At 50.0% G+C, this 19,657-nt stretch overlaps 1 protein-coding gene across 1 annotated transcript in view; it reads left to right on the forward strand.

Annotated features, from left to right (window-relative positions):
- ZAN (zonadhesin) overlaps positions 1-19,657 on the forward strand; it is a 35,986-nt gene that overhangs the window by 9,544 nt on the left and 6,785 nt on the right. The window contains 22 exon segments of the mRNA XM_074329191.2: positions 364-879; positions 1,582-1,766; positions 4,259-4,400; positions 4,570-4,689; positions 5,196-5,320; positions 5,564-5,709; positions 6,301-6,444; positions 6,768-6,875; positions 6,992-7,161; positions 7,866-8,068; positions 9,171-9,312; positions 9,613-9,860; positions 10,100-10,280; positions 10,575-10,686; positions 11,071-11,162; positions 11,480-11,656; positions 12,493-12,701; positions 12,938-13,082; positions 13,491-13,738; positions 13,835-13,996; positions 14,322-14,446; positions 14,797-15,107. Coding sequence (XP_074185292.2) covers positions 364-879; positions 1,582-1,766; positions 4,259-4,400; positions 4,570-4,689; positions 5,196-5,320; positions 5,564-5,709; positions 6,301-6,444; positions 6,768-6,875; positions 6,992-7,161; positions 7,866-8,068; positions 9,171-9,312; positions 9,613-9,860; positions 10,100-10,280; positions 10,575-10,686; positions 11,071-11,162; positions 11,480-11,656; positions 12,493-12,701; positions 12,938-13,082; positions 13,491-13,738; positions 13,835-13,996; positions 14,322-14,446; positions 14,797-15,107 — 4,011 coding nt within the window.

Consider the following 19,657-nt stretch of genomic DNA (forward strand, 5'->3'; position numbering starts at 1 on the left):
CCAGCCCCATCAGGATGCTTGTTTGAATGAATGTGACTTTGATGCCATGAATTTCTGTGGTGGTATCCAGAACCCCTTACCTACTGAACAGTGATCCTGAAGGGAGGACCAATATTCTATTCATTTTGTGTTTCCTGTACCTGGCATAATATCTGACATATATTAGGAACAGTGGTTATTGAGTGTTTATTGAATGAAGGTGGGGTTGGGAGTAGAAGGAGGGATGCGAATAAGTTACCCCTTTGATCCCACCCACTTCAATTAGATGTGAGTGAAGAAGGTGGTGGTATGATTTTAACGAAACTCCAGGGATTTTTTTCTTTGCAGGACCTGTACCAACAGTACTTCCTTCCAAATCTCCAGTTCCCCCTACTGGTCATTCTGAAACCCTTGTCTCCACAGCAAAACCTATGGCTCCCACAGTAAAACCCACTGTCTCCAATGAAATATCCACTCTCCCCATGGAAAAGCCTAGAGTCCCCACAAAAACGCACATCATCCCCACAGAAAAACCCACCTTCTTCACAGAAAAGCCCACCATTTCCACTGAAAAGCTTACTGTTCCCATTGAAAAACCCACAGTTCCCACAGAAAAACCTACAGTCTCCACAGAAAAACCCACTGTCCCACCTGAAGAGCCCACTGTCCCCACAGAAAAACCTGTCCCCACTGAAAAACCCACTGTCCTCATTGAAAAGCCCACCACCCCCACTGAAAAACTGACTGTCCCCATTGAAAAGTCTGTAGCTCCTACGACACCACAGCCCAATCCCACAATTGTACCCACTGAGCCTACAGTCTTGGTGACAGCTCCTAGTGCTCCAAGCACCTCCATGATCACGGTGACCCTGGCTACCACTGCAACCCCTAGATCCACAGGTATGTGATCATTGGACAAAGAGCTGAAAGGAAGAGAGTGACTAGGAGAGAGAATTTGGGAAAGGGATGCTTCTAGTAGAAAACTCAGTCTTAGAGGAGAGATGAGTCAGACATGGTGACATTGGAAAAAATCATGAGGACTGACTACCCTGAGTGAGAGTGACAGCAGGGCATGGGTAGGTCGGGGTAGTTGGGAACCAAACAACAGGCTTACTTCTTACTGTTTTATTAATTGTGAATCGACTCATGTACCATAAATGCATCCTTTTATAGTGTACAACTGAGTGGTTTTAGTATATTCGCAAGATGGTGCAAACATCATCACTGTCTAATTCCAGAATGTTTTCATCACCCCCCAAAGAAACCCTGCGCCCTTCAGCCGTCACTCCCCGTTCCTCCCAACCCCCCAGTCCCTTGCAACCACTAATCTACTTTCTGTCTCTATGGATTTACTTGTTCTAGGGATTTCATACAAACGGAATCATACAATATTTGTCCTTTTGTGACTGGCTTCTTTCACTTAGCGTAACGTTTTCAAGGTTCATCCATGTTGTAGTTTGTATCAGGACTCCATTCCCTTTTCTGGCTGAGTAATATGGGCCTGCTTCTCAGAGAACTTGAGTGTGGGTGTAGTGGAGAGGCAGGACGTCTCCCTGAGAACAGCTGCGAGTGGAGGCTTGATGGAGGCTGTTTTCCCTTTAGCCAGCTGCCCCCCAAATGCCCACTATGAAACCTGCGCCTGCCCGGCATCCTGCCAGAATCCCAAGCCCAACTGCGAGCTCCTCTGCAAGCCCGGCTGTGTCTGCAATTCTGGCTTTTTGTTTAATGACTCCCACTGCATCAATGCCTCTTCCTGCAACTGCTTCTACAACAAGAATTACTACAAGGTAAGAGTACGAGGACGCCCAGGTCAACCTGTGGAAGACTGCAAGGAACGCCGGGATTCTGGTTCCACCTGCTTCTTGGGTGATGTGAATTTGGATCCATGGTACAGTCCCAAAGGGTCAGCTCACAAGCAGTGGTTACACAGTGGTGGAGTCATTCGTTCAGTGTGTGGGTTTTCTTTTCCTTGGGGTGGGGGACCAGGGAAGGGGAACAGGACTTTATTGGGGAACAGTGGGTACTTCCAGGATTTTTTCCAAGTCAACTTGTTGTCCTTTCAATCTTAGTTGTGGAGGGTGCCTTTCAGCTTCAAGTTGTTGAACTTTCAGTCTTAGTTGTGGAGGGCACAGCTCAACTCCAGGTCCAATTGCCATTGCTAGTTGCAGGGGATGCAGCCCACCATCCTTTGTGGGAGCCGAACCGGCAACCTTGTGGTTGAGAGGCCGTGCTCTAATCGACTGAGCCATCCGGGAGCTCAGCAGCAGCTCAGCTCAAGATGCCGTGTTCAATCTTAGTTGCAAGGGGCGGAGTCCACTATCCCTTGCGGGACTCAAGGAGTTGAACCGGCAACCTTGTGGTTGAGAGCCCACTGGCCCATGTGGGAATCAAACCGGCAGCCCTTGGAGTTAGGAGCATGGAGCTCCAAGTGTCTGAGCCATGGGGCAGGCTCCAGTGTGTGGTTTTGATTGTCATCTCCGTTCATACAATAAATATCCGTTAAGTACCCACTGTGACCGGGCATGATGCTAGGCTGTGTAGAAGTTTCCATCATCCCGTGGCCTGTGCCCCTAACAGTCTCAATATTGACATACTTTTCTGTCGCGTACTGGTAGCCTTGAGTAGACCAACAAGGTGGTGCAGAGCCCTCGTTTCCATTCTGAGGAAAGTTGGGAGTCCCTGGGTGCTGAGTAGAGCTTCAGGCGTGTTCAGGACAGAATACAGTTTTCCAGAATCTTCTTCCAAAGGAACTCGAAAATCCTGATAGAATAGGTCAAAAGTGAGGAGTTACTGTTCTTGTCTCCCCTCACTGGTCCCCTCCTGGGGAGATTCAGCAAGAGCAGAGGCTCAGAAGGTCACAGACTCTGGGCCAGCACTATCCATCCAAAAGGGACCCCATGCAAGCCACACGCCATTTTACGTTTCCTAATAGTCACATTAAAAAAAAAGAAAGGAAACAGGTTAAATTAATTCCAATAATCTATTCAATCCCAAATATTATCATTTCAACATGTAATCAATAGTTACTAATGAAATCATTTACATTTCTTTTTTTTGTCATACTAAGTCTTCAAAACTCAGTGTGTATTGTACACTTACAGCATATCTGAATTTGGACCGGCTACATTTCAAGAGCTCAGTGAGCACATGTGGTGCCTGTATTGGAACTGCCCTAGAGTCAGGCCAATCTGAGCTTGAATCCTGGCTCTAGCACTTTTGCTGCGTGACCTTGGGCAAGGTTCTTTACCTCCTCAAATTTGTTTCCATATCTATAAAATGTGCACAATAAGATTTTTCTACCGCATAAGACAGTTGTGAAGATGAAATTAGATCCTGACACAGACCAATTACTTAATAAATGTTAATTAGTACTATTATTAGCAATTTATGATAACCGTCATATGCAACCTGTTAATTAACAGTGCAGTAAGCCATTCATTAGTGTCCACTGCCTCTTCTCAGCTCAGAGTGTTCTTCCCTTTGGTTGTCAGAGTTCCTTTTTGTCTCTTCAGGGGCCACTTCCTCCCCACCCTACCCCCCTTACCAGTCTCCTAGGTGTCCCTGCGTCAGTGTCAGGATTAGCTACAGCCACAGCCTGGGGAGAAAGGTCTGTTATAGCTGTCAGCATCAAACATCTCTTCCCTACCCTGGGAGACATGTATTAACCTATTATATACTCACTTATGCTTTCAACAAATGTTTGTTGAGTATCTTGAACCCCCCCCCCCCCAGCATTGGGGTCACTGTGAACAAGGCATGATCCTTGTTCTCCTAATGCTGTTAGATTCTGAGGGACACATGGGTCTTGGTTCACGCTTTCATTCAGCAAGTATTTCTGCTGGGCACTGTGCTATGTGTTGGGGCTAAGATAGTGAATAAAGATGGACATGGTCCCTCACAATAGCTTATAATCAAATAATCCCCAAAATAAATATAAAGGTGCAATTGTAGTAAGTCTTGGGAAAGAAAGGTACCCAGAGGTATGAAGACGAACTCGTCAGGGAGGTCTGGAAAATCTTCCTGAGAAAGTGTGTCCCTTGAACTGAAACTGCTGGTTGCATAGGAATGATTTAGAAAGAGAGAGAAGGAAGAGCATTCCGGGATAAGAGAACATCATGTGCAAATGTCCTGTGGTGGGCAGGACCATGTGGTTGGGGGCGGAAGAAGAGTATGAGCAAGGTTAGGTCTGCAGGCACAGTGGAGGAGAAGGGCTATAGCGTGGGATGACAGAATCCGATCAAGAGCTATAGTGTTGTGACCCCTGACCCCTTGCTCTCAGCCTGGGGCAGAGTGGTTTAGCCTTAATTGCACAGAACATTGCCGTTGCTGGCCTGGCAGTCGGATGGAGTGCCAGACCACTCAGTGTGGGACACACACGGTATGCCAGCTGAAGAACGGCCAGTACAGATGTCACCCCTATGGTGAGACCCTCCCCTCATGTTGTTCCTGCCTGCCAGCCTGTCAGAGTGGGTGTGACACCAGGGTCCCAATCCTTCCCTTAACCAGAGGAGCTGGGACAGGCCACTGGGTGGGTGGGACCTGGCCTGCTGAACCAGCTTCACGTTCAGGGGTGAACCTTTCTCCCCTCAGCAGGCACTGCCACCTGCTTTGTCTATGGCGACCTTCATTATCTCACCTTTGACGGGAGACACTTTAGCTTCATGGGCAAATGCACCTACATCTTGGCCCAACCCTGTGGCAACTTGACAGGTAGGGTCCTGGAGATGCCCTTCGGCCTGGGCCTTGGGTCTGAGGTCAAAAGAGCTGGGCATGGGAACAGATGAGAAGGGCAAGTAAAGTAAAGGTTGACATGTCCACCCCAGAAGCAGGACTTTCCCAGGACCAGACTACCAGTAAAAATGCACTTTAAGACACTTCTCTTTGTCAGTTGTCTCCTTGGCCAGATTTTATTGAGAGGCCCCCTGGCATAGTCGCAATACAGGGATGAGAGAAGTAACACAGTGCCTGCCCTGGAGGACGCTTCAGTCCACTGAAGGGAGACGGATTGTCGGCGTACTGTGACAGACTGTTCTGGAAGAGGCAGACAGTCACACCCCACTCACATCTGGGTCCTGGCTTCCCTCCTGAACTGCAGAGCTGGTGTCTCTGTGGCCCTTTATCCTCACAGTGCCAGGTATGGGCGCCCCCCTCAGTGGGTGCTCAGAAACGCTTGTTGAATGAGCCCTTGGGTGCTCTTTACCCCTCTCCCCACCCAGAGCCCTTCTTCAGGGTGGCAGTGAAGAATGAGGAGCGAGGACAGGAAGGTGTGTCTTGCCTGAGCAAAGTCTACGTGAGACTACCCGAGACCACCATCACCCTGCTCAGGGGCAGACGCACGCTGGTGAGCCCCGTTTTCTGCTTAGCCCTGCTGGGGCCATGAACCTTGGCTTTGGCCTGTCCTGTAGGCGGCCTCGGCCTTGTCATGGCCAGCTCCTGCAGCCACCAGGCCCTCCCAGGGCCAGGCTCCGGAGCACTCCAATTGAAGAGGTGTTTAGGATTGCTCTCCCGGGTTGATGTAGGAGTCCGTTGGGGGTCTTCCTGACTCTCGGATCTGTCTGTCTCTTTTCTTGGCCCCACCTTCCAGGTTGGGGGTCAACAAGTCACCCTCCCAGCCATACCTTCTAAAGGCATCTTCCTGGCTCCAAGTGGACGATTTGTGGAGCTGCAGACTGCGTTCGGTTTGCGTGTGAGATGGGATGGTGACCAGCAGCTGTTTATGAGTGTGCCCAGGTAAGGGGGGCAACCCAGTGAGGCAGCTGCCACTTCTCCTGCTCTGCCCCTTCCTCTCCCAGAACCCTCCCGTCCCCTTCTTCTTCCATTTCAGGTACTAATTATCAGTCTGGGTAGGAATTAGCAGGCCTCCCTTTGGATGAGGAGACAGGAGGAAATGCTTTCAGGGCAGTGATAATAGTAGGATATATAACACAATGCTTTGGGAATGTGCTAGAAGGAGTCACTAATGGGCTGCGGAAGCTTTCACAGGAGTGGTCACTGGATCCCAGTCTTCAAGGAAGAGTGGCTTTCAGGGAAAGAAAGACTTTATAGAAATAGTGAACAGCAAATGCAAGAAAAAACTGGAATGTCTTAGGGTCAGCAAGAGGTTTGTTATGGCTGGAAGATGGCATGTGAGCAGAAGAAGGGGAGACTGTAAAGGTGGCTTGGGGGTGAGGGTTGTGAGGTCCTTGTGTGCCTGGCAACTGGTGTGGAACCCTTGTTTGGAGTTTGCTCGTCTTACTCCCCCACCCGCCTCACTCACCACCTTCTGCTGTGGTCCCTCAGATGACTGAGGACCCTTCTTTCATCCTCACCTGGCCCCCACAGCACCTACTCTAGCAAACTCTGTGGTTTCTGTGGCAACTATGATGGTGACAGTAGCAATGACAACCAGAAGCCCGATGGCAGACCAGCACGAGATGAGGAAGAGCTGGGCAATAGCTGGCAGACCACAGAGGATGAGGAAGAGGAGTGAGTCTCTGTCTCTCCCCTCCCACTCCTTTGACCCTTCTAAGAACAAGCACCCAGACCCACATCACCCTTTTTCTCCTCTCTCCTCTTCTGCATGCCCTCACCTCTGTCCCGGCCAAGTTCATGAACTCATTTACCACCGCGCTCACCCCTACCATCAATGGTCCTCATGCGATTCTGAGCAGGAGGTTTTCCCACCTTCTTTAGGGTTTGGTATTCAAATGTTCTCCACTAGGGGTTGCTGAGAGTGGGGAAATTGCTGGGGTAGGGGCCGGATGGAGGCGAGTCCTGGCCCTTAGGGCATTTGGGGTGAGTCTCTCTAGGTGCCAGAAGAACAAGACAAGTCCTCCATCTTGTGACTCAGCCTTGCAGAATACTCTGTCGGGGCCAGAATTCTGTGGACGGCTCATGGTCTCCCCCGGAGCCTTTGAGTATGAGGGGGATCAGGATGGGGGGGCACTTGGCCTCTGGGGTCCTTTGATGTGGGGTGGGGGACAGCCAGGAGGTTCTGCCCTCTGAGTCCCTCCGATCTGGCCTGTCTCCACAGGGCATGCCTGCCTCATCTCATGGCCCCTTTCTTCTTTGACAACTGCATATTTGACATGTGTAACTTCCAGGGGCTACAGCGGGTGCTGTGTGCCCACATGGCAGCCTCGACCGAGGCCTGCCAGGATGCTGGCTATGTGGTGAAGCCCTGGAGAGGACCCCAGTTCTGCCGTGAGTTGGGCCAAGAAACAGGGGGGCCCGTTCCTTCAGATGCAGATGGAAGCAGAGGGCTGGCATCTAAGAGTGTTAGCACGCACTTGGGGGCTCCTGGTTGAACCCCTTTGCTTCCACACACGGATGGGGAAATCTGCAGTCAGAAATATCCACTGAAAAAAAATCACAGTCACTTGCAAACTCAGAAAGCCTTCCCAGCTGCCTGAGGCTATGCAGAGCAATGCCTGTTGGCAGTTGCCCACCTGACAGGTTGCCCTATCCACACATAAAACAGACTCAGGTTTGGGAGGTTGCACCATGACTGCCGCGCAGCTGCTGGTTATGGCCTAGCTCTCTGGGGAGCCTGCTTTAGGGCAGGGCCAAGCCCTTGATTGAGGCCACACATGCAGTCACCCCACTCTCCTTCTACCCTGACCGCTCACCTTAGACATGTCTACACAGCAGCGCTAGTGAGGTTCTTGGATCAGTCTTGCTCCGCAGGACCTGCCTCTTGCTAGCTCCCTGCAGGCTGCTCCTCCAGGCCCAGGGTGGAAGCTGAGCTTGTCAGTCGTGCTTCTCCCACACCCTCTCTTCCCAACATGGGGCAGAAGCCTCTAGCTGTGGGCCTTCTGAACTCTGGGCTACGAACTAGCTATAGACCTTCTGTCTCTTGTCTCCTGCCTGCCTCACAGCCTTCTCACCTGTGCTTTTCTCTCTACCAGCTCTGGCCTGCCCACCCAACAGCAAGTATACCATTTGTGCCAAGCTGTGCCCCGACACATGCCATTCCAGGTTCTCTGGCATGTCCTGCCAGGACCGCTGTGTGGAGGGCTGCGAGTGCAACCCCGGCTTTGTCCTCAGTGGTCTCCAGTGCGTCCCCCGGTCCCAGTGTGGGTGCCTTGATTCCACAGGCAGCTACTTCATGGTGAGTCGCTCGGCCTGGGACTCCTCCGGGATCTGCCGCAAGAGAGAAGGCTCAGGGAAAGCCAGGGCCTGCAGGCCTGGGCTTAGGGAAATTCTGGCTCAGATCTCCTTTCCCATCTTCTTTCTTCAGCTTTACTACTTTTCATGCAGATGGGGATGGAATCCTAACAGTTACTGCTGGCCGCCTAAGACCCCTGCTTCTCTCCCTTCCCATCTTCCCTACCCTTCATGTCCCTGAGTCATTTTCTTACAGCTGTGTCTCCCCTCACTCTTTCTAAACACCACCAGCTTCTCTCCTACCAAGGGCCCCTTCCTCCTGAAACACATTGTCTTCCTCCTTGGCCCCTATCTTCATAGTCTTCTCAGAGACAGCTAGACCCTCATCTATGGTCCTTCTCACTTCCTTCTTTGCCTGTCCATCACCCAAGTCCTGGGAATGGCACTGGTGTCCGTCAAAGCCTTATACCACCTGAGGCCCACTTGGCTCTCCTCCCCTCGCGCCCCGTTCCAGACCTTCTGAATGCTCTTTGTCTGTGCCTTGCTCTCCTCCCAATTTCACCTTCCTCGTAGCCCCTTTCACCCTACTGTGCCTCCAGCCACCCAGCCATCCATGCCTGTTGGAATCCTTCACCACCTCTGAGGCCCTGTTGAAATGCTGCCTTCTCCTTGAAGCCTTCCTGATAGACAAAGTTAGAAAACATCCCTCTAAACTCTTAACTATCGGTGTTGATGGCAGGAAACTCTCACTAGGTGCCCCGCTCATCTTCTTTGGGTGTATATTGTGTTGGAGCATATAACCTATCAGTTTACTTGTTTGCTGCCCCCATTGGGGTTGTGAGTTCTCCTACGTCAGGGACATCATCCATTTGGGTCATTACTGAATCCCTAATGCCTGGCGCAATGCAGACATAAGTGTGTTGAATCAGTGAAGGAACAAACACATGATGGAATTAAGTGAGTGAATGCCAGACTTTTGCAACTAAGCCTAGAGCATTGGGAAACAGGAATGCCTCCCCCGTGAGCAGGCTGGTGATCTGAACAGCACTGGACCGATAGTCAGACCTGGGAATAACCTCTTCTCCTTCCTTCCTTTTGTCCCCCAGGCAGGGCAGCAGTGGTTCAAGCCAGGCTGCAGACAGCTCTGTATCTGTGAGGGCAACAACAAAACTCACTGTGTGCTGTGGAGGTGCCAGGCCCAGGAGGTCTGTGGTTGGCAGGATGGCATCTATGGCTGCCATGCCCAGGGTGAGCAGTCAGGTGGAAGGTGAGCTGGGGGGCTGCCCATGTGGCCTCAAACAAGAGCATAGCCTTGCCCTAAAGCAGGCTCCCCACAGAGCTGGGGCATAAGCAGGGGCTAGAAGGCAGTTGCCCAGAGCTGGAGCGGTGTCTTTAAGGGCCCAGAGAGTGAGGTGGGGACAGTTCCTGTCCTTGACCTCTCCAAGCCAAGCTGATCACCCGAGGAGCCACGGGCACCACCCCAACATGGGCTCACCAAGATGACAGCTCAGGGTCAGTGTGCTGTGAACTCCATCTCCTCCTCCCCAGGGTCTGCCACTTGCACTGTCTCAGGGGACCCCCACTACCTGACGTTTGACGGAGCCCTGCACCACTTCATGGGCACCTGCAGCTACACCCTGACCCGGCCTTGCTGGTCGAGGTCCCTCGAGAACTACTTCGTCGTGAGTGCTACCAACGAGTTCCAAGGTGGGAACTTGGAGGTCTCCTACGTGAAAGCCGTCCACGTACAGGTGTTCAACCTCAAAATCTCTCTGATCAAAGGCCGCAAGGTCGTGGTGCGTGCCTCCGCCTACCTCCTGGGCCCCACACCTCAGCCGACTCTGCACCTCTGCTCTGCCCCTCTTTGCCCGCAGGCCCGCCTGTCTGGCTTCTAGAGCCCCCGGGGGTCGCCCGCAACAGGTTCAGCCCCAGTTCCTGAAACATATCTGCCACCCCCCTTCTGCTCCCTGGTCTTGGCCCTGCTTTTGCCCATGTTCCCAACGCATTTCCCTACCATGTCCTCCCTGCCTTGTAGCTGAATGGTCGCCGGGTGGCCCTGCCTGTGTGGTCTGCACGAGGTCGGCTAAGCATGAGGCCCAGTGGCTCCTTTATCCTCCTCTACACGAATTTTGGGCTTCAAGTTCGTTATGACGGGAACCACCTGGTCGAAGTGAGGGTGCCCTCCACCTATGCTGGCCGGCTCTGTGGGTTGTGCGGTGAGTTCCTTGGGCACCTGTGGGCAAAGCCGGGATAATGGGCAGCAGTCTGTCCTGGTCCTGCTCAGACACACACCTAATTAGGTGTCCTAAGCGCTTGTCCACAGGTTCATGGGTAGAGGGTGATGGGTGTGTGAGGGTGAGTATGAAGGGAAGCCTACCCAAGGTGAAGAAAAGACAGGGTTAACCTTGGTCTCTGGAGTGCAGAATGAGGGCACCTCTTGGGGGAAGGATGGTGGTGTCCTGGGGCTGGGTCTGTCAGCAGGGCACTCTGTTAACTGCCCCTTCCTCCAGGGAACTACAACAACAACAGCTTAGATGACAATCTGAAACCAGATAAAAAGGCTGCAGGCAACTCCATCCAACTGGGGGCCGCTTGGAAGTCAAATGAGTACTCTGAACCTGGGTGAGCCAGGAATGGGGGGCTCCAGGCCTGGGGAGATGGGTGTGGGGAGGAGCCTCAGTGGGCAGCCAGCTGATGTCCTCTGTGTGACCCCAGTCTCTCGGAGGCTGGAGTTGATGAAAGGTTGTTCTGACCTCTCTTGCCCCTGCCTGCTGATTTCTCCCATGCTTACTGATCTGTCTCTTTGGAGAACACTTTTGGGCAGTCTATCCTGAGATCTAACTTTCTTCCTTCCTGCTGCATCTTCTGACCTTTCTATTTGAGGGCGCCACCTTATTCTTTTTTCCTGTCCTTATTCACCTCCCTGTTTCTTTCCACTTTTGTTTCAGTTTTTGGGAAGGTTCCTCCAACCCTAAATTCCTATCCCTTCCCCCTCTTTTTGTTTAGCTGTTTTGTTGCTGGTGGCAAGCCTCCCAGGTGCCAGGGAAACAAAGTGGCAGACACCTGGAATAACTGTGACATCTTAATGAACCCTCTGGGTATGCCTCATCCCCTGCTGGTCCTTTTCTCCTCCCCCAGGACAGGAGCTAGAGGAGGGGTACTCTAAGGGAGGGAGGAAGAGTGGAACACGAAATAGATGGAAAGTCAGGAGGAAGGCAGATGGAAACACAGAAGCAGCGCGTGCCTTCTTGGGAGCCTGATGGGTCAGCACTTTGTTGCATCTCAGGCCGTTGGTTCTCAGGAAATACAGGTTTTCATGGAAATGGATGTCAAATTTGCCTCGAGTAGCTGCCTGGTTCTGCTCCCTTCCCAGGCTTCCTCTCTTCTCTCACACCCCCGTGGTTTCACCCTCCAGGACCCTTCTCCAAGTGCCATGGGGTGGTACCCCCGCACTCCAGCTTCGCCAGTTGTGTGCACGGCCAGTGTGCGACCAAGGGTGATGCCCTGACCCTCTGCCGCTCCCTGCAGGCCTACGCATCCCTGTGTGCCCATGCCAGCCAGACCCCTGCCTGGCGCAATAGTACCTTCTGCCGTGAGTGACCTGACCACCCCTCCTGCTGCCTGGAAGAGTCCCTCCAAACCCTGTCCTCCCCTCCTTTCCCTAAATTCTGCTCCTCACCTCTTCCCTTCCCAGCCTGGCCCTCAGACACCACATGGCACCTCCTCCGTTCTCACTCTCCAGTCTCTCCAAGCCCAGCCCCCTCCCCTACTTGTCTCCCTTTACTGGGAGCCTCCTTCCTCTGATTCTCACCTCACCAAAAAGTTCCACCTTCATTTGGCTGCTGCCTCTTTCCCCTCTTACCTAGGCCAGCTCTGTTCCTTTCTTCCTGTCTTTCCCAGGAACTCTTTTTTTTTTTTTTTTTAATTGTGGTCAAATACGCATAACACAAAATTTCCCATTTTAAAGATTTTTGAGTGTCCAGTTCTAGAGCATTAAGTACTCTCATGTTGTTGTGCAACCATCACCACCATCATCTCCAGAACTTTTTCATCTTCCCAAACTGAAACTCTGTTCCCATTTAACACTAACTCCCCACTCCCCCACCCCTGCCCCAGGCACCCACCATTCTCCTCTCTGTCTCTATGAATCTGAATACTCTGGGGACCTCCTGCAGGTGGAATCAGACAGTCTTTGTCTTTTTGTGATTGGCTTGTTTCACTTAGCATAATGTCCTCAAGATTCATGCTTGTTATAGTGTGTACCAGAATTTCCTTTTTTTTTTTTTAAGACTGAATCATATTCCATTGTATGGATGAACCCCATTTTGTTCATCCATTCATCTGATGGATATTCCCAGGAATTCCTGGTGCGCCAAGGTCAGGGAGCTGAAAATCACTCAGCCCTTCCTACCACGGGTTTCTTCTTAGCTCTGAAGTGCCCACCTGGCAGCAGCTACAGCCCCTGTGCCAACCCCTGCCCAGCCACCTGTCTCAGCCTAAACACCCCACGAGACTGCCCAGCCGCACTGCCCTGTGTCGAGGGCTGCGAGTGCCAGAAAGGCCACGTCCTGAGTGGAACCTCCTGCGTGCCCCTCAGCCAGTGCGGCTGTACCGACGCAGGGGGCTCCTACTACCCGGTGAGAGCCAGACCGCAAGGTGTGCCCTGCCCTTTCCAGCTCTGTGAGTTGGTGAAGGGGCAGGGTGGGCCAGTGCCCGCTGGGGGCTGAGGAGCAAAGTCAGAAGCCAAGAGGCTGGAAGAGGGTAGTGATGGAGGTGATCACTGAGTGAAGTGGGCCTCGTAGAGGGCTCAGGGTTGGGGGAAGCCCAGTCCGCCTCTGACTTCAGGTTTCTGTTGCATGTCCACACCCCACAGGTCGGGGAGAGCTGGTACACGGACAGCACCTGCTCCAGCCTCTGCACCTGTTCCACCTATAACAACATCTCCTGCCTCCAAACCTCCTGCAAGCCTAACCAGATGTGCTGGCCCCTGGATGGGCTGATACGCTGCCGGGCCACAGGTAGGAGGCCACTGAGTATGGAGGAAGACCCCACAGCTCTGCAATTCCCCCTCACGGTCCTCACTTCTGTCCGTAGCACTCGGGTTCATGGCCCTGCTGTACCGAAGAGCTTCTGGCGGGGAACAATGACCACTACACTGTCTATCGGGAAGGGCTCCTTGGGTCACTCATGGTTTTCCTGTAGTGGCCGTAAACTGCTTAGATGGGATATTAAAAGTCTCTCCCTGGCAGAATAATACCTGCTCTGTACCCAAGCCTCACATTGGCCTGGCCCTTTGGCCTTGATTCTTTTCTTTTAGTCTTCCTTCCCTTTGGAGGCCCCTCCCCTTCACATCCTTTCCTTGAAGGTGGGGAGAACGCCTGTTCTTGCAGGAGGCTGGGCATTCCTCAGGCACCTGTTTCCTGCAGGTATGGGTGTGTGCCAGGTCTCGAACAACTCCCACTCTGTGAGCTTTGATGGCAGTCACCATGTCATCAGGGGCACCTGTGCTTACGTCCTGGTGAAAACGTGCCACTCCACCATGGACCTACCCTTCTTCAAGATCAGTGGCAAGAACGGGAAAAGGGAAGGCCAAATCCCCACTTTCTACCTCTACCAGGTCAACATTGACATCTTTGATTCCCTGGTCACCCTGAAAAAGGGCCACCGTGTGCTGGTGAGCTGGGCGGCATGGGCAGGGATAAAGGAAGCGAGCTCTGGGGACGGGGCTCTGGTCCTTCTTCCTACTCACCAGCCCTCGCCTCCTCTGTAGATCAATGGCAAACAGGTCACCCTGCCCTCGACCAGCCACATCCGGGGTGTCAGCATCTCTGCCAGTGGGGTCTACACTGTGCTCAGCATTCACATTGGGCTGCAAGTCAAGTTTGGCAGTGGGTTCTTGGAGATTGAACTCCCTAGAGCCTATTATGGAAAGGTGAGGAAAACGCCTGGCTCTCCTCCTAGGGGTGGGGCCCCATACACCCTAGAAGAGGAGAGTGATGCAGAGTATGCCTTTCTCTTTAGAGTGGAAAAGGGGAAGTCAATGAGAAGTGCTCTCCCGGGGTGGCCGGTTAGCTCAGTTGGTTAGAGCGAGGTGCTGATAACAACAAGGTTGCCGGTTCGATCCCTGCATGGGCCACTGTGAGCTGCGCCCTCCTTAAAAAAAAAAAGCGAAGTTCTTTCCTGCCTCATCCTCTCCCCTCACCCTGCACCTTACCCCCACCCCCACCCCATGCTAAGACTCCCCTCTGCCCACCCAGGTCTGTGGCATGTGTGGGAACTTCAACGGTGAGGAAGAGGATGAACTAACAATGCCCAGTGGTGAACTAGCCCAGAATGACGTTGAATTTGTGGACAGTTGGCAAGATAAGGAGGCCGACCCAAAGTAATTGGTCCCCAAAGACTCTGCCTTTTCATAGGAACATGAGTTGGGATTCTAGACCATGTGGCACACCTGTGGTAGGGAGATCGGAGTGCTCTGTTATCCTTTATGTGTATAACCTCACCAGTGATGGCTTCTGGGTTCTGGGAACCTATTTGGGGAAATATGAAAGTCTTCTTTTCTTGGCTCTGAAATGTGGAAGGAGACCGAGGCTGCATGGAAGGTGGCCAGAGCTCAGACCAGCTTCGCAGTGAAGACAAAAGGTGTCTTCAGGGGCACTTGGGAGCGCCAAATCATTTTCATAAGTGGGGCAGTGGTGGTCCCTATGACGATTCCTTTCCCTTTCTTCCCAGTTGCCAACAAAATGACCAAAAAGCTGACCAAATGAAGACCAAAACAGAACAGCAGGGGAAGACGAATGCAAACTGCAGGCCAGTTGACGTAGTGAGAGCCCAGGAGCAATGCCATGTGGCCTTCCAGGCTCAGGCCTGGGCTAAGTGTGCTACTCGCGTGGCCCTTAAGCCCTTCCTGCTCAACTGTGCACATAACCTCTGTGAGTCTGGAGGCCGAAAGCATGCCCTCTGTGAGTCTCTGCAAGCCTTTGGAGCTGCCTGCCAGGCCCAGGGACTCAAGCCCCCAATCTGGAGAAACAGCAGTTTCTGTCGTGAGTGTCCCTTATAGTTACCCCAAATAGTTCCCAAACCCTGTTTCTGTCTGTGGATCCCTTAAAGCTGCCCTTTTCTCTTTCCCTCTTGCGACGTATTTCTGACGTTGCTGTCTCTGACGTGCATTGTTTACAATAGACTCTTAGCCAGTGCCCCTACCGCCAGGACATCACAGGCTGCTTCTCATCTGCTTCTGCGCCAACACTGTCTTTCCAAAGGACATGTGATTGGGCTACTCCTCTGCATGGCTGTTGCCCGAAAGATTAAGTCCACGCTGCTGTCTGAGATGTACGATATCTTGCACACTGTCCCAGCCTCTCCTCTCACCCCTCTCCTGTGCGCCTGCCATCACCTGCACAAAAGGACTCCATTCACCCTACAGGCCTTGCTTTTCCACACCTTTTGCTCCTTTTATACACACCGCTCCCTGCACCTGGAAAGTTCTTCCCTCCTGGCAGACTTCTAGACATCCTTCTTTAGCACTTTCCTTTAAATTAAAATCAAAATTTATTAGTCACATACCATAATATTCACCCTTTTAAAAGTACCATTAAGTCTGACAGTGAAGTTCGCAAATTCATCCTAGAAAATGTACTACATACCTCATTGCTGAATATCACTACGGTCACCTTCAAAGTACTCTCCTTGGGAAGCTATGCACCAATGCCATTACCTAGTCCACTCTTCAAAGAATTTTGGAACTCTTTTTCTGGAATGGCCACCAGAGCTCTCATCGTATTACCCTTGATGTCCTGAATGTCATCAAAATGTCTTCCTTTCAATATTTCCTTTATCTTCAGGTAAAGAAAGAAGTCACTGGGAAACAGATAAGGTGAGTAGGGAGGGTGTTCCAATAGTTATTTTTTTAGTGGCTAAAAACTCCGTCACAGACAGTGCTGTGTGAGCTGGTACGTTGCTGCGATGCAAGAGCTCCTTCGGGGCCATTTTTGCACACACCTTTTTCATGCCAAGATTTTCAATTAAGATTTTTCTAATTGTTTCTCTATTGAAATTTACTTGGTCTGCTATGCTTCTCACAGTCAGCCGATAATTTTGATGCACAATTCGAGGAATTTTTGCAATGTTTTCGTCAGTTCTGCTCATTATTGGCCGCCCTGACCTCTCTTCATCAGTGACGCTTTCTCTCCTCTCAGAAAAACATTTAATTCATTTGTACACTGCAGTTTTCTTCATGGCATTATCCCCATAAACTTGGACTAACATGTCCCTGATTTCACTTCCACTCTTGCCAAGTTTAACAAGAAATTTAGTGTTTGTTCATTGCTCTAATTCAAGCTCAGACGTTCTTGCAATGGCACACAAAAACACGCAATAATAATAATGAATGTCACTCAGCAAGACACCGCCACACGTCATCATGAACACAGCTGTGAGATACTGGTATACTGAGGTTATGAAACCTTACCAAGCTGTTTGTACAGTGCTGCCAATGTCAGTGCACGGTGGCAAGTTTGTGAACTTAATTGTCAGACCTCGTGTACAATTCACTGGTTTTTAGGATCTTCACAAAGTTCTGCAACCGTCACCACTACCTAATTCTAGAACCTTTTGGAATGGTTCAGAAATTTTAAAAATATTAAGAGAGTCCCAGCGAAAAGTCTCCCTCCCACCCTGACGCCATGGGACCAGTTCCCAGCCTGCTCTTACAAATACCTGAGTATTTTTCCAGAGGTCTTTTGTTTGTGCACATACAAACAAATACAAATTTATTTTCCTTCTCTTCTTATACAAACAGCATTTGAGACACAGTATTTTGCACTTTATTTTTTTTCACTTGACAATCTATCTTGGAGATCCTTCCACATCAGATATTCTCTACCATGTGTCAGAAAACCATGTCTCCTTCTCTTTTGTGTCTGTGTAATATTCCATTATTATATTATAATTCTTTTATCATAATTTATTTAACTAGTCTCCTATTGATGGACTTTCTAGTTGTTTCCAATCTTTTTTTTTTTTTTTTTAAGATTTTATTTGGGAGGGGGAACAGGACTTTACTGGGGAACAGTGTGTACTTCCAGGACTTTTCCAAGCCAAGTTGTTGTCCTTTCAATCTTAGTTGTGGATGGTGCAGCTCAGCTCCAGGTTCAGTTGCCGTTGCTAGTTGCCATTGCTAGTTTCAGGGGGCAGACCCCACCATCCCTTGCGGGACTCGAGGAATCGAACTGGCAACCTTGTGGTTGAGAGCCTGCGCTCCAACCAACTGAGCCATCCGGGAGGCAGCTCAGCCTAAGGTGCCTTGTTCAATCTTAGCTGCAGGGGGCAGAGCCCACCATCCCTTGCGGGACTCGAGTTGTTAAACCGGCAGTCTTGTGGTTGAGAGCCCACTGGCCTGTGTGGTAATCGAACCGGTAGCCTTCAGAGTTAGGAGCACGGAGCTCCAGGCGGTTGGAGCTACCAGCCCAGCCCGTTTCCAATCTTTTGTTATGGCAAACATTGCTGCAGTGGATAACCTTATGCAGTTATGATTTTCTATGTGTGTGTCACTATTTGTGGGATAAATTCCTAGAAGTGGAATTGTTGAGTCAAGGACTGTGTGCATTTGTACTTTTGAAAGATGTTGCCATAGGGGGTGAGGAATTTATATTCTCACCCACAACGAACGAGAGTGTCCATTTCCCCATAGCCTCACGAACACTTTTACTTTTGGATTTTTGCGAATATGATAAGGGACAAATAAAAAGAGTCTTAATTTGCATTTCCCTGTCATGAGTGAGGTTGTACATTCTTTCATATGTTTGGAGCCATTTGAATTTCCCTTTCTGTGAACTATCTGTTCAGACACAGTCACAATTTTTCCACTGGGTTGTTGGTCTTTTCAAAATATTTTATAGAAGTTCTTTATCTATTACAGAGAGTAGTTCTTTATTAGTGCTATGAGTTAAGTTCGAGAACTTGTTGCAATGATGATGCTAACCTTTTTTTTTTTTTTTTTAAGATTTTATTGGGGAAGGGGAACAGGATTTTATTGGGGAACAGTGTGTACTTCCAGGACTTTTTTTTTTTTTTTTTCCCCAAGTCAAGTTGTTGTCCTTTCAGTCTTAGTTGTGGAGGGCGCAGCTCAGCTCCAGGTCCAGTTGCCATTGCTAGTTGCAGGGGGCGCAGTCCACCATCCCTTGCGGGAGTCGAACCGGCAACCTTGTGGTTGAGAGAACACGCTCCAACCAACTGAGCCATCTGGGAGCTCAGCGGCAGCTCAGCTCAAGGTGCTGTGTTCAATCTTAGTTGCAGGGGGCGTTGCCCACCATCCCTTGCGGGACTCGAGGAATTGGACCGGCAACCTTGTGGTTGAGAGCCCACTGGCTCATGTGGGAATCGAACCGGCAGCCTTCGGAGTTAGGAGCATGGAGCTCTAACCTCCTGAGCCACCAGGCCGGCCCCAATGCTAACCTTTTTTGGATATCAGCATTTGTACCATGAATTTGTGTCAACTGGACAAACAGTTAACCAAGTTTACTATTTGGAAATGCTGAAAAGGCTGCATGAAAAAGTTAGACGACCTGAACTTTTCGTCAACAATTCATGGCTCTTGCATCATGATGATGCACCAGCTCACTGTCTGTGAGGGAGTTTTTAGCCAGTAAACAAATAACTGTATTGGAACACCCTCCCTACTCATCTCATCTGACTTCTTTCTTTACCCAAAGATAAAGGAAATATTGAAAGGAAGACATTTTGATGACATTCAGGACATCAAGGGTAATACGATGAGAGCTCTGGTGGCCATTCCAGAAAAAGAGTCCAGAATTGCTTTGAAGGGTGGACTAGGCGCTGGCGTCAGTGCATAGTTTCCCAAAGGAAGTATTTCAAAGGTGACCATAGTGATATTCAGCAATGGGGTAAATAGCACTTTTTCTAGGATGAGTTCGCAAACTTAATTGTCCGACCGTCGTGTGTGTGTGTGTGTGTGTGTGTGTGTGTGTGTTTGAATATGTTAGTCTTTGTTTTATGTTTTCTGCATTGAGTCAAATTTATAAATGCCTTTCCCACTCTGAAGTTAAAAAAGAATTTGCCCATGTTTTGCTCTAGTAATTTTTATGGTTTCATTATTTTTAATATTCAAATGTTTGACCCATCTGGATTTATCCCCGTGTATCGTATGAGATATGAACCAACTTTGTTTTTATTTTTTTTCCGGCATTATTAAATGACTAGTCTCTCTTTTCCCACTGACTGAAATGCCACAATTTATCCTATACTAAATTCCCATATGGATTTGGGTCCCTGTCTGGGTTTTTTCTCCCCTTCCATTGTTCCATCTCTCTCCACTTACTAATAACACAATGTTGTGATCATTGAGAGTTTAAAATGTGTTTTAATTTCTGACAGTCACTACCCACTGCTTTCTTTTTTTCTTTTTTTTTTAGAGTTCTCCTGGCTTTTCTGATTTGTTTATATCATCTTCTCCACTTTAATATCATCTTATCCTATTAAAAAACAAAACAAAATCATTTTGGTGTATTTTATGGGATCATATTAAATGTATAAATTAACTTACGGAGAACAGACATCTTTATGTCTCAAACTC

Source organism: Rhinolophus sinicus, chromosome 3 (assembly GCF_057876585.1).
Source record: "Rhinolophus sinicus isolate RSI-liver-muscle chromosome 3, RSI-T2T, whole genome shotgun sequence".
In the NCBI taxonomy this organism is placed as follows: Eukaryota; Metazoa; Chordata; class Mammalia; order Chiroptera; family Rhinolophidae; genus Rhinolophus; species Rhinolophus sinicus.